A 14,117-nucleotide genomic window follows, 5' to 3' on the forward strand; every position below is an offset into this window, starting at 1 on the left:
ACGCAACATGCACTGGCTTTTCCATTGGGTAAAAAAGATCGAGTTCATTTCAGTGTACGTATATATATGCATGTATATATATATTAATGAATTTCTGAGCCTCTTTATAATATTCCAATATGCTACATTTTAATACTCCTGATAAAATTGTAGGTTTTTGTACATTTTATAAGAAAATTAATATGAAGTCCCTCTTGAAGTTCTTGGGCGGGAGTGAGATTTTATTGCACTTCTATATTTATTAATTTTAAATATGATCGATGCCATTCAAGTTAATTAGGTAAATTATAAGCCTTGTTGCTCATAAACAGACACAACTCAGTTCAGTACTTGGTTTGTTTGCTGATTGATCGGCCTTGCTTATCAATTACACAAATTAGTCAAAATTCACCAATCATGATCAGCTATATATTGCGTATTTGCACAACTGGTCGGATCGGGCCGTTGTTTTTTGAAGTCACTGCTGATGATCTTAAGTATCGACTAACCATAAAAGTTTCCTTTCTTTTGCTGGTTACTACTTAATAATAAAAGAGCTTAATGGTAAATGGTTGATCATCAGTTTATTAAGGAGGATTCCAACAATCACGGCCAGAAAACTGAATCAAGTTCAAATCAGCTAAGTCAACCAAATCAAGCTCAAATATAGAATTCTAACTGTTTTCATTGACTGTAAATATTTTTATTTATTGTAAAATTTATTCCTGCACAATACTAGTTTTCGTGTATATGTAGTTACCAAAAACAGCCTCTGCACTTGTATATATTTAGTTAAAAGATCAATGAAAATGTGTGGTGTTTTTCATTGAAAATGTATGTTTTAAATTTCTTATTTGATGTCCAGAGAGCCGTTTTCTCACGAGCAAACAGATCCTACTCTCTAAGATGGCCTCCTCATCGGAACAAACTTCTACTCATCCACCCCACTCTCATCCCATCTCACCCACTGAAAATGCCCTCATTACTCTCAATATCTCTACACAGATCAATAAGAAACTGACACCATCTACCTTCCCTCAATGGAGAGCTCAATTTGAAGCTCTCCTCATCGACTATAATCTCCTTGACTATGTCAATGGCATTTCACAGTGCCCCTCCCCTGTCGGCACTTCTTCCACCGAGTTAAATAAAACTCATTGGGTTCGTCAGGATAAATTAATCCTAAGTACTATTCTGGCTTCAACCTCCACCACCATTACTCCCCTCATCGCCACTGCCAAAACCTCCCATGAGGCTTGGCAAAAATTGAATCATATGTATGCCAATAAATCTAAAATCCGAGCCGTGCAACTCAAGAAAGAACTTACCCTGATTCAGCAACAAACTTGTTCCATACCTTGACAATCTTGGAGCCACTCATCTAAGTTTTAATCCAGTTTATCATTCTCGCATGAAGCACATTCAAATAGATCTTCATTTTATCCGTGACTTGGTTCAAAAAGGGACTCTCCATGTCAAACATATACACACCCAGGACCAACTTGCAGACTTGCTAACCAAACCATTGTCTAGGCACCGTACTGAACTTCTTCGATCCAAGATTGGTCTTGCCGATGGAAGCCTTATCTTGGGGGGCGTATTAAGGAAGATTCCAACAATCACGGCCAGAAAATTGAATCAAGTTCAAATCAGTTAAGTCAACCAAATCAAGTTCAAATATAGAATCCTTGCTGTTTCCATTGACTGTAAATATTTTCATTTATTGTAAAATTTATTCCTGCACAATACTAGTTTTCGTGTATATGTAGTTACCAAAAATAGCTTCTGCACTTGTATATATTTGATTAAAAGATCAATAAAAATGTGTGGTGTTTTTCATTAAAACTATGTATTTTAAATTTCTTATACAATCAACACTGGGCTTGGTTCAGTCAGTTAGCTGGTAAAATGAGCAGGCTAATTGATCGTACGTGCGGTGTGTAAGAAGAAGAATCTTAATTAATTTCTAAATCATCATCACTTGATGTCAGTTGGCAACAAATTGATAATTGGTGCTAAAGTCTAAACTAGGGCAAGTTTCTTGGATATAAGCGTACGTACGGTTTTTCTGTCATAGATAAAATGTTATATAATACACTTGTAATATCCCGTAGTACTAGTACATGATATTATCTATATATTTATAATTAATTGAATTTATTATTTTAAAAAATAAGATATAATCTAATGGGATGAGAATCATGTAGAGGATTGGATATTCATCTGTAGCTAGTCATGTACTATATATATATTAATGAAGTCTTGAACACATTTATGTCAAGTTTTTATATATGGAGATGACCTGATCATTTAAGATTGGCAAGTACATCTAGCTAGCTAGCTAGGTCAGACATGTCTATGCTCGTGATTATTAAATTTTTGATTGTACAAACTGAAGAAGCTGACAAGTTTTTTGTAGTCACACAACTTGTGGCTAAAGATCGAGTTGTATGTTTTTGGCATTGCATGAGATGGTGACCACTTCGGAAGAAAGGGATCGATATTCTATAAGCAAAGGCAGCGCATTGGATGCCGATCGATGTATAGCTAGCGTTTGTATCATGAAATATTGTTAACTGTTTACAGACAAGAAGAAGAGAAGCTTGGGACAATAATTTGAATCACGCATCAGACATGCAGTACTGCAGGCTAGCTAATTGACAGTCACCCCCTCCGTCCCCAATTCTGCTTTCTGTGGGGGCCATGCATGAATTGAACGTCAGCTCCCTGGAGCTAGCCCTTGCATGCATGTGGTTTCTGGGACCATCTGACCAATTGTTCATGGGAGTTTTTTAATCAGGGCATGCACATAATTGACAAGTTTAGTCATGCATGGTACTAGCGCTAGAAGGTTCTATCTTGAAAGACATTCTCCCTTTTATATGTTTCGGAGAAAAACATTAATTTTTACCATTTTTAATGAATAGTACTTGACATGATATATTAATATTATATATAATGTTGGACCCAAATCCGGTACGTAGTAGTGTACGTACGTACGTACACTTTTGGGGTACGATAGTACTAGTATTGTTTCATATTATGCAATACTCTAATTAATAATCCACTTTGGAATTTTATTTTTTTCTGAGGCAAAAATTCACTTCCCTAATATTCATATACCTATCATTTAAAGATCGATGCAAGAAAGCAAATCATTTGTTTTCTGCTAGATAGCTAGGTACTGTACTTACTTCCCAAGTCAAGTTCATATATATTTTGATCGGGACATCTTATTGAAATTAGTTGGGATCAGATATAAGAAAAGAGTTTTGCTACGGATCAGCCACTGTTCACGGCTGATCCGGAGCACACCTTACGTGTCGGTGTGTTTTTTTTCTTTTTAATAACAAAATCCTGTTTCTCCCTCCCCCACCCGGTTCCCTCTCCCCTCACCCGATTCCCTCTCAGCTCACAACCTCACCCAACCCCGTCTTGCGCCACTTGCAGTGCCATCGACTACCACCATTCGACTCCCCATCGCGCCAGCCACCTCCAGCCATCTCCAAACCTCCACGGAAGCCCCAATGCGTAGCACCCTCTCTCAACCTGAAATGGGTTCTCCTACACGGTTTGCCGCTACTACCGCCGCCATTGTCAACCTCCAGCCCCACCGTCAAGCACCACCAAGCCCACGGATTATGCCGCCACCCACGGCTTCCAGCCTTCCTCACCCACGGCTTCCAAACTCGAAATGGGTTTCACCCGAAATGAGTTCTGCCCCTTACCCTGCCGTATGCCACCACCCACGGCTTCCAGCCTCCACCTAGAGCCTCACTCAGCCACCACTAACTCCACCCCTACCTCTCTCGGCCCCCTCCATGCACAGTCATTACTCTCATTTGGCCTAGATGGGCGACGAGGGGTACGAGTGAGGGAGAGGATGGCGTTGCAGGTTGCGGGTGGGGGAGAGGATGCCGACGCCGGGTGGGGGTAGGGGTGGGGATGCCGACACGGGTGGTGGGGGTGGGGGTAGAAGAGGGGCGGGGGCCGGGGGGCTTGGGCGACACACGGGGTAGAGAGAGGGAGAAAAAAGACTTGGTTTTGTTGTGGAGTGTTTTTGGTCTTTTTACCCTATGACACGTAAGGTGTGTTTTGGCTGCCCCCAAACAGAAGCTGATGTCAATACTTTTTCATAAGAAAACTATATCTTATTGTTATATCTAAATAACATACATATATATATATATATATATATATATATATATAACATTTATTTGAAATGATTACAATCTTAATTAGCTCTACGGATTGCAGATCAGGCTATATATCATGCACACTTTGTCATTCCCGTCCATGATGTTTCCATCTTCCACAAACAAGCTAAGCAACCCCTTAATTGGGCGCTGCATGGGGACTTAAATGTGTGTGTGTGTGTGAGAGAGAGAGAGAGAGAGAGAGAGAGCTACATCCTCAAATGGTCCTCGTCTTTGTCGTCCTTTACTTTACAGTTGTAAGCAATAAAAAGGTATAAGCTGAAAACTACTCGCAGTTTGGTTCGTATTTGATTTCTTGTGATTTTTTTAATGAACGAAAAACACCCAACAATGACATGATATCGGAACATGCACCCTACTTTTTGGCAAAAATAATTAAAAGAAATTACAGAAGACCCAGTTCCCCATTAATTATTAATCTAAAACTATTGGCATGGGGACAGACTGACCTTATGAGCTTTGGTCCTTGGGAGCAAGCTAGCTGTTTCCCTTTGAAAAAACAGTCTCTCTCCCATCTTCCATGATCACGAGCATGAATATAGCCACCTATACTCTACCAACCTTAAAGTAGAAAACAAAAGGACCAAAGACAATCTTCCTACAAAATCAAAGATCCTAGCTTGTCTCCCAATTTCAATATGTATCCACCCACTTTTTCACTTTTCAGTTGAGTGCTATATGATCAAATGAGACCGAAACCGAAATCCCAAAATCTCTCTCTCTCTCTCTGATCTGCCTTTCTCTTGTGGGAAGACTTTTTCATGATTCTTAGGTGAAATGTCATTTCTTCCGGGACTAGGCCGGTTTTTGTTAATTTGGTTTTATTACACATCATGCAGCATAATGATACTCATTATTAATTATGTCTTTCTAGCTAGCTAGCTAACTGCCATGCACCACTTCTTTTTCCAAAGACAGATATATCAATATGAGAAAGAGAAATCCTGGGGACCGGTCCGACTGTTAAAACCAAAATAACAGCCCTCCAATAACCATGCGCCACGTAAGAGGTTCATTGGAAAAAATCTGCATCTGCGTACACCCGATCAAATGACTCTCCCCTCTCTCACTCCTTCGTATTCCCTTTCTTCCTCGCTTTTTCCACTCAATCCCTGAAGCTCTCGACCCCCTCATCCCGCATGGCGCTCGACCCAAACGGTAGCAGAGCTCAATTCAGACGATGAAGAAGACCCAAACGGTAATCTCTCTCATTAATCTTTTTCAATTTTTGCTTTTTTAAATTTCTCTATCGGCACTCTGTCGGTAATCTTTCTCAGTTTTGAGTTTTGAAATTTATTTCAAAGTTTTGTTATTGTCATGATTGTCTCTCGGTGATTTTGTTATCTTCTCATTACCAAGGATTTCTCTTCTTAATCTCATGTCTAAGACTTCGATGTATCAATTTGAGGGATGGACATGGAGCCCTAATTAGAACGACAGTGGAGTCTCCTACCAGATCAAAAGAAAAAAAAAAAAGAAAAAGAAAAAGAAAAACAACTCTTGATCCTCATTCTAGCCTCTAATCAGTAGGATAAGGGCAGTGGAAAATAAATGGGTGTTTGAGAATGGTTTGTTGGAAGAAATTTAGTAGTTCATTAGGGGTTTCGTTATATGAAGTTTCTTTATCCGTGTGGGTCAGGTGGTCTGAAAAAATGGAGATGTCGGCGTCGGACTGAGATGGTGGCAGTGGAACTAAGCTTTGTTGGGCGGCAAGGATTGATGGCTGTGCAAAGCAACGCTGAGCTTGGAGCGAAGACGGAATGAACCTGAGAGAGAATGGAGATGCTAATTTCTGGGTAGTGCTTCTAGTAATCATGTGTGGTGAGGTGTAAAATATTTATGGTGTTTTAGCTTACGTGTCGCTTTGTGAATGGCAGGCTGCTTTTCAGGCTTTGACAGACGGACCGCTCCACAGCGCCTCGCTATGAGAAATTCTTCCCATTTCATTTGCGTTCGCATGCATGCTAATCTGAAACAAAAGAATTCCTGAAAGCCATGTGAAATATGGGGTGAATAGGCGCACGTACGTACGTGACCGCGGTGGCATGGCTCGAACATTAATTATAGATGAGAATTTTTAGACCGAATTATTTGGATTATTGATCAGCTTCATCGATTTAAAAAAAATAACATTAGATAAAAAATAAAAAAATAAAAAAAAAAAAGGCTCAGGAACCTTTTTTAATTGGGCTAAGAAAAAAGGGAAAAGGAGGGAAAAAAAAAAGGGCAAAGAAAACAAGCAAAAGGAGGGTAGGCGTGCTCGATTTATAAGAATCCACTAAAACCAGCATCATGAGTCTCCACGCAATACAGAGAAAAAAAAAAAAAAAAAAAAGGAAGGAAGGAATGGACAAAGTCACAAGAGAATGATCAATGTACAGAACTAACTTTATATATACGGTAATGCATGGCATGGGCCGGGTATATATATACCCTTTTCACATTTACGTACTCATTTTATACAATGAATCGAAAGATTCATGCAGTCTATTAATCCAATAATTAACCATATATACATACATACATATATATATATATGTATATATATGAGAAATAATGATTGGACAGAGTAAAGTCAGCAATATATACATGATCATCATTGACGATGATCAGTAGTTAAAAGTGGAGGTGTGGTACATATACAGTGCTGTATATATATATGTATGACCAGTACTGGTAACATGCACTCATCATCATAGACAAAAAGTGCGTGCCCTACACATGATAAGACCAGATCGATCGAGTAATGATCATCAGCTAGACTTTGACACAAGAATAGTACTGTTTTAATTTTTATTTTTTATTTTGGAGGTAGCATGCATGCATGCATGGAGCTTGCATGAATTAATGCGGGCTAGATCGCTAGCGAGGAGATCATAGAAGCAGCACCGATCCATCTTTATTGCCATTATTTAACTACATATAATACGCATTCTTTGGTTTATATAATTAGTTCATTTAAGTAGTCGATCTGATCTTCTTTAATTTCAATATAATCATAGACCTCATTTAAGTTAATTTTTGTTAGTTATATCATCGGAAAAAACTACGATTATTTAGAGAAATCGACCCTGCATGAATTTTTAATGTCTCTATATACGTACCAACTGAAAAAAAAAACTTAATTAAGTAACAAATCCTGGCAGTTGGCACCCTATTCATATAAGATATTACTATTCTAGTGTTAGACCGTCATAATTTTAATTTTTTTCGTGAAATACATTATATATGCAACTTATAAAAAGAGATCAAATGACTTTTAATTTTTACTCTATTAATTCGTACGTATGAAGTAAATATATCCGAGCACTGATCTATAGATAGCATTATCACATGTCCATGCATGCCCAATTGATTGGCATAGTCGAATGTATTGTACGTGGACATGTTCTTCCTTATTTAAGGCACGCAAAGACGACAGACCTGAGAGTAGGAAACAGTACAATATGATTTGGCTCCTGCACTCAATGCCAAAAATCCAGAAAATCTACTGTCATGGAGTATTAATGTTTATTATATGAGTATAAATATTGTAGCTTTAAAAAAATTACACGTAAATAAATTTATAAATTGACTGTATTTTAATATAATATGTTAAATATGTTAAAAAGAATATAATATAAATAATAAAATCTATGTCTCTCTCTTGTAAATTTAAAATGTTAAAACAAGTATTCGCTGCATATAATATGAAGTGAAATCAGTTCATTCGTTGATTTACTTTTGAATCCGATCCGGCTACCGGAGAACTTCCGACGTTGGGTGGTTTTGTTCATGTTAGAGATTAATTATTACGTACGTACGGTTGCTCAATCGTTCACCAAAAGGAAGGAGTGCGGCTCGATTAGCGAGGTCAAAGCCCCCGCGCAATAAAAAAAAGTCTCCTATAAACCTAACCCTCCAAACAAAAACCCACTGGCCGACAGCCTGTTTCTTCCTTCCACACGATGCAGTCAAATCTATTCCCCCCGGTTGAATTTGTTTCTGCCAGAACAGTTCGTATATATATATATACACACACACATACATGGTTAATTGGTAGATAACGTTGGATTAGATTTAAATCAGGGACACCTGATGTCCTAGCGCTACGTAAAACTAGCAAAGGCTTTTTTCTAAGCAAATGAGAAGTGACCAGAGATCATATATGAAAAATAGTCATGATTTTATAATAGAATTAATATCATATAAATTATTTAATTCTGTCCAGACAAAATATGTCTAACGAGGAGGCTTCCAGATAGAGAAGACGTGTGCCAAAAACATATACACGAATATACTTATTATCTTCAATGTATGTCACTGATCTTGTCCCTTCTTTTCCTGCAAAGTGCCCTCCATCTCCATAGCTGCATGTGTTTCCTCTCCAAGACGTACGTGCATGAATATATGCTGGACATTGTTGGAAATGCAAATCAGATGGACTGGAAGCTGGCACGGCCTCTCCTCTTTTTTCTTTGATATTTTTTTCTTTTTTCTTCTCCCTCGTAAGCGGATCGAATTCACTCTAACTTTGTTTTTGGGGTGGTGGGGGTCTGGGGGGAGGGAGAGAGGGATTATGGATGGCTGCCAACAATGCCAAGGGAGACGCGTTTGAATGTTGGTAATTTCGTTTGATGTTCATGGGTTCTGGTCTTCTTGATTAACAGAGGCTCTGACGATGAAAATACCGAGGAGGACCCCACAGCGCAAGAATTATTGGAGCTATAAGAGGTAAAAAGGGCATCAAGTACACCATTTGGGCAGCCAGAATTAGAAATTTCTTCATGCTTGCGCTTGTGAGGGTTGTTGTGTCCGCAATTATAGGCCTTTGATAGCTCAGTGATCATGAGATTATAGCAGTCATTCACTTTTTCCTGTTACAGTGCAGTTCGTAATCATAGATCAAATAATGTGTATTAATATCTTCACGTTTGAACTTAAATCTGGACAAACATTAAAGAAAAGAAAAGAAAGTCATATATATGTATATATGGGAGCCAGAGATATACCTTGCTTATTTTAAGGGCGCCCAGAAGCTGGTTTTTGTATTCTATGGGATTGCACTGTTCAACTTGATCTATAACGTGCATCATAGTGGCAGTAGCCAAAACAGAAGGAAGATGACGGACGAATCTTGAACCTACAATATTTGACAAAACGTAAACTAACTGGAAATTAAGGGTCTCTTTCTTTGTTTTTTGTGATTTCAAATTTTCAATAAAATTTAATTATTTTATACTTAAATATTATCATTTTTATATTAAAGCCTCATGTTAATGGCTCGCTTAGGCCACAAAATATAATGAGCCGCCCCAGCTGGAAAGTACTAAGCTTTCGTACGTCATTGATACTGACCGGAGAAGAAGACGGGTGAAGTGGTGGTGTTGTTAATGATAGTTTAAAGGGTAGTGAAAAATATAAGCCAAGCAGGAGGAGATGCTTACCCGAAACCACAGACAGGAGGAGATGCTCACAGCGTCTGAGGAATTCCCAGTGGAGATGTGACTTCATTCCAAGCCTTCTTATGATGTGGTCAAGAAATGAGAGTGGGGTCACCGGGTGCATCTTCCATTGAAGAGTGGAGAGCACAAGGAGCTCCATTCTTTGAATAGTTTTGGCCTCAAAAACATAATTTGTATCCTCCACCTGAAACGAAACAAAACCCAGATTCGTTCCTGAAATCAAAAAAAAGACACCAACGTAGTACTTATGATACATGATGTGTTGGCTGTGGTTGAACGTACTTGTAGGTCTAAGAGAAGGGGTACTTGGGTCTCTTCTACTTTTGCAGCCAAAGAGAGACAAGCCACGGCCACAAGTTGGATCATCCACGGCTTCTCTCTCTGAAAATGGAGGCTTGTGAGGAACCTATCGAGATAGTTAATGGCTAGGATTGATGTGAGAGCCGAGAACCCATAATGGACATTAACTTTGAGCATCCACTCCACAGCCTCACGACGAGCCACTGAGATAGCAGAGTCTGTTTCCGCAATGCTGTTATCAAGATGAGCTTCTTCTTGTTCTTTGCAGAAGAGAGAAACAAGCTCTTCATCTTCCCAGAACAAATCTTGCTCCAAGAAGAGTAAAGGAACAAGAGAAGTACTGTTATTAACAACAATGTTTTTGCTGCTATATATCCCACTCTCAGTACTCTCCCCTTCTAAAACTTGCTCGATTTCTTCCTCCTCCCATGACTCTTCCTCGCAGTACAGAGCATCCAGCAAGGATGAAGGGTTTTGTTCTTGTTGTTGTTCTATTTGTTGCTCGTTTTGTAGTTGAATTGCCATCTTCTTCTCAGAAGAAGAGGTTTCACTCCTCTATTCATTGTGCAAAAAAAAAGGTCTGTCTGGCCCCCATCTCTCTCTCTCTCTCTCACTCAATTCTCTGTGGTTGGAGTGCAGAGACTAGAGAGAGAAGCTTAAAGCAAAGAAGGAAAAGGTGGGAAGGAATTGATTTTTAGCAGAGTGGGTTTCACGCTTGTCTTTATTTATATTATATATATATATGTATATGTAAGTATGTATGTATGTATGTCTGTATATAATGTATTGGGGTTTGGAATTCTTTTGTGCTTTCGGTGTGTTTCGTTGGCGGGCAGAAATGAAACGGCACACACACCAAGCCGGACCCCATGAAAACAACCTCTTATGGAAGCTAAATAAAGAGACTGTGGATTGGTTGTGGACAAATAAATCCGAGAGAGAGAGAGAGAGAGAGAGAGAGAGTTGTTTGAATAGGGTTTTCAGTTTTGTTCGAATAGCGTGTCGAGTTTCAGGTTAATGTATCAATGTGTCAGGATTCGTGCGGATATGACATACATTAACAGCCAACAATTTAGTTAATATAAACGAAGAAATTATAAATATAAAAGAATCTCACCTATTAATATGCCACGTCTCTCCTCTTCTTCTTCTTTTTTTTTTTTTTTCCCCTCCTTTCTCCCCCTCTCCCCATACCTCTCTGCTTGCCTGCCATGGTGGTTAGGGACCACATTAGAGGGGGTAGAAGACACAAGCAGTCCAAGCGGCACCACAGGTGTGGAGCTATCGTGAGCTCACCGTGCATGTTGGTACACATTTTGCACACTATGTGCATGGTTGACGGCTGCTATTAGTTGGTCAGAGTTGTTGGGATCCACCCCTAAGCCGACAGAAGTTTCCAACGATCTAAGTAGTAACCGCTCACTACAAGAAATCAGGTCATTTGCAGCACTTAAAATCGTTGCAAAAAATATCTAAAATGCTGCATATACCCATTTCCAGCGTTTTTAAATTCCTTGCACATTCGCCGCTATAATCGCGTCTTTTTTGCCCAAACCAGCGATAAAAAAAATTTCGCTGCTTAAACTACTTTTAGCAGCGATTATTTTTCCTTGCTAACTCTCCCAACATCGCTGTAATTGCCCTCATGCCCATTAATACATATCGCTGAGAAATCTCAATTGCAGCATCTAAAATCCTTGCAAATACTCTCTAAATCGCTGCAATTGATATCATTTATTTACAGCGAAAATTTAAAAAATTGTTGCAAATAATATTTTCCAGCGTAATTTGAATGCTGGAAATATAACAAAAAGCGCTGCAATTAATGTTATAATAGCAACGATTTATTTTGTAATTGTTGCAAATGATCATTAACAGCGTAATATAAATGCTGAAAATTGAATCAAAAGCCCTGCAAATACGAAAAAACTGTTGCAATTGTGATCATACTAGCATGGAAAATCGTTGTTAAAGTATAATTGCAGCATTTACAATCGCTGCAATTGCTCTAAAAAGTGCTGGAATTAATACATTAATACCAGCGATTTATTGTGGAATTGTTGCAAATAATCGTTTGCAGCGTAATATAAATGCTGAAAAAAGAACCAAAAGCGCTACAAATACTAAAACTGTTGCAATTGTTGTTAGCATGAAAAATCGTTGTTAAAGTATAATTGCAGCATTTACAATCGCTACAATTGCTCTAAAAAGCGCTGGAATTGACTTTTTGTTGTATTTTTTTTTTTCGATCTCGCCAGTTACGTTGGTTATATATATAACCATCATTTTCGAACTTGAACTGAAATGCTGTTTTTATTTATCCTGTTCATGTCAATCACTAAATAATTATTTAATCAATTTATTATCTAGCCTGAAATAATCAATTAACTTTTTATATATACCTTAAACTTTACTTAATTTAAATCATTTAATTGTTGTTAATTCATCATTCATTGGCATCACCACAAGTTTCCAAATCCTACATGAAACGATCACACATAAACCTATGACCAATTCTATTCCATTGCTATAAAACACTTATATTTTATCCAACACTCAATTTAGAAATAGGAAAAATAAATATAAATTCTAGGCACAATCATTATAAATCAAACACATTCATCCATCTAAATCCAGTGAGAAATTCACATTAATGTAGTTATGGGCTATATACATTGGGATGGACCAATTTCTTCCTACAACTTACAAACTACTAAATAAATAGCTGCCATTTCTTGCTTCTAAACATTAATTGGAAAATGATCCACATTCATTCAATTTTGTTCAACTGTCCTGCTCCTCTATGGAGTAAAATTAGTTCATGTCATCTATAACAATGTGCACCTGGGCATTGTAGCTTGGGTAGAACAGCTTCAACACGTCTGAATCATGTGGGGGAGGATTCATACTAAATCATTTGTGAGCCTTTCAATCTCTCTCTAACTCCAATCTGTCAATGAATGAAGAGAACCGTTACGTAAACCGATTAATTTAATAGATCAAACATTCTATTTAAAGAAGAAAATCATACTCAAATTTGTAAACTAACTTTAATGTTCCTTCATCAGCGCCAAATGCCAAAATAAACCTAAAGTATGCATTAAAACAGTCATATCTTACAGTCATGAAAAGCAAAACACTCTTCACAATGCCCATAGCAATTTTAGTAATGCTGCTTGTAAATAAATAGACTGTAAATTTGTTGTGTAAATTATTTTGTTTATCTTATCAAGGTAAGGCCACATGTCAGAGATAATTTTGTTTAACCAGTCAACCTGCACATTTGTGTAAATGATCAACATGCTAATGAAATTTAATTAGCATGTTGCAACCACAGAAAGTATGGTATAAAAGTTCTAAGATGGCTGTATGGCAATACTAACCAAATCATAATCAGGGTTCTTCACCTAGGAAAAAATTTTCTGGGTAGCAATCTTAAGTCTATATTACACACCATAATATCTATCCTCAAAAACTTTTGATTTGCTCTTAAGCTTAATAAAAAATATGAAAAGAAACAGCTTATTACATCTAAAAGTGCATAACAACATATGAAAACAAAATTCTCCATTTCTCAACATTGAAGATGTTGCTTTTGCCTGTGTGAGTTTAAAATAGAAAATATATACTTAAAAAATAGAGAAATGTAAAAAAGGGCCCATAAACGTATTACTAAATCTGTTTGCTGTCAGTTTAAGTAAGAAGGATAATGTTATCTAGTATATATGAATAATCTGGTATGAGTCTGTAGAGTTCTAACTTATTTGTCAAGTTTGATAAATAATCTTCTGTCATACACACAACTGAATGAATACTCAAAGAAATTACAGTGATAGTATATATTTTTAACTATTAACAACAAAATGCATAAATACATATGCATACAAACATATACAACTTTGAGAATTGATTTACACAAATTTACAGTCTATGAAGGTCAACTTTTTATTTATGATATTTCATAATTGTAGACTATTCTTGATAAATTTGAGCATTACTATTAAATTCTCTGTGAGATTTTGATTTGCCATAAATACATATGCATACAAACATATACAAACCAGCTCAGCAGTAATCATCACCCACATTCAGCCCCCCTAAATCCAGAATTCTTGTTCCCATCCACTGGCTAAGCAAATTATCATAAAGACCCACAAGAAGAACGTGAGAAAGAGAG

General features: G+C 37.5%; 1 protein-coding gene and 1 long non-coding RNA gene across 2 annotated transcripts; one reads left to right on the forward strand and one right to left on the reverse strand.

Moving 5' to 3' along the window:
* The first annotated feature begins 5,139 nt into the window (after window positions 1-5,139).
* Window positions 5,140-6,129, forward strand: LOC122312349. Its single transcript, XR_006243169.1, has 3 exons — window positions 5,140-5,394; window positions 5,836-5,992; window positions 6,074-6,129. It is a non-coding gene; the product is annotated as an uncharacterized LOC122312349 (long non-coding RNA).
* A 2,213-nt stretch (window positions 6,130-8,342) lies between these two features.
* On the reverse strand, window positions 8,343-10,660 carry LOC122312531 (cyclin-D3-1-like). The gene is made up of 4 exons (XM_043127173.1): window positions 9,923-10,660; window positions 9,623-9,824; window positions 9,188-9,318; window positions 8,343-9,052 (listed from the first exon to the last, which is right to left on the reverse strand). Exons 1-4 carry the CDS (start codon window positions 10,463-10,465, stop codon window positions 8,753-8,755), a joined length of 1,176 nt encoding a protein of 391 aa, XP_042983107.1. The 5' UTR covers window positions 10,466-10,660; the 3' UTR covers window positions 8,343-8,752.
* Window positions 10,661-14,117: the final 3,457 nt, after the last annotated feature.

The sequence above is a fragment of the Carya illinoinensis genome, chromosome 6 (assembly GCF_018687715.1).
Source record: "Carya illinoinensis cultivar Pawnee chromosome 6, C.illinoinensisPawnee_v1, whole genome shotgun sequence".
Taxonomy (NCBI): domain Eukaryota; kingdom Viridiplantae; phylum Streptophyta; class Magnoliopsida; order Fagales; family Juglandaceae; genus Carya; species Carya illinoinensis.

What these genes read in the sequence shown, in the direction of transcription:
- LOC122312531 (XM_043127173.1), bottom strand. Translation starts at nt 10,465, where the DNA reads ATGGCAATTCAACTACAAAACGAGCAACAAATAGAACAACAACAAGAA. An exon ending in CCCTTCTCTTAGACCTACAA is followed by an intron (nt 9,825 to 9,922) that starts GTACGTTCAACC and finishes GTTTCGTTTCAG; the next exon opens with GTGGAGGATACAAATTATGT. An exon ending in GCGCCCTTAAAATAAGCAAG is followed by an intron (nt 9,053 to 9,187) that starts GTATATCTCTGG and finishes GCACTGTAACAG; the next exon opens with GAAAAAGTGAATGACTGCTA.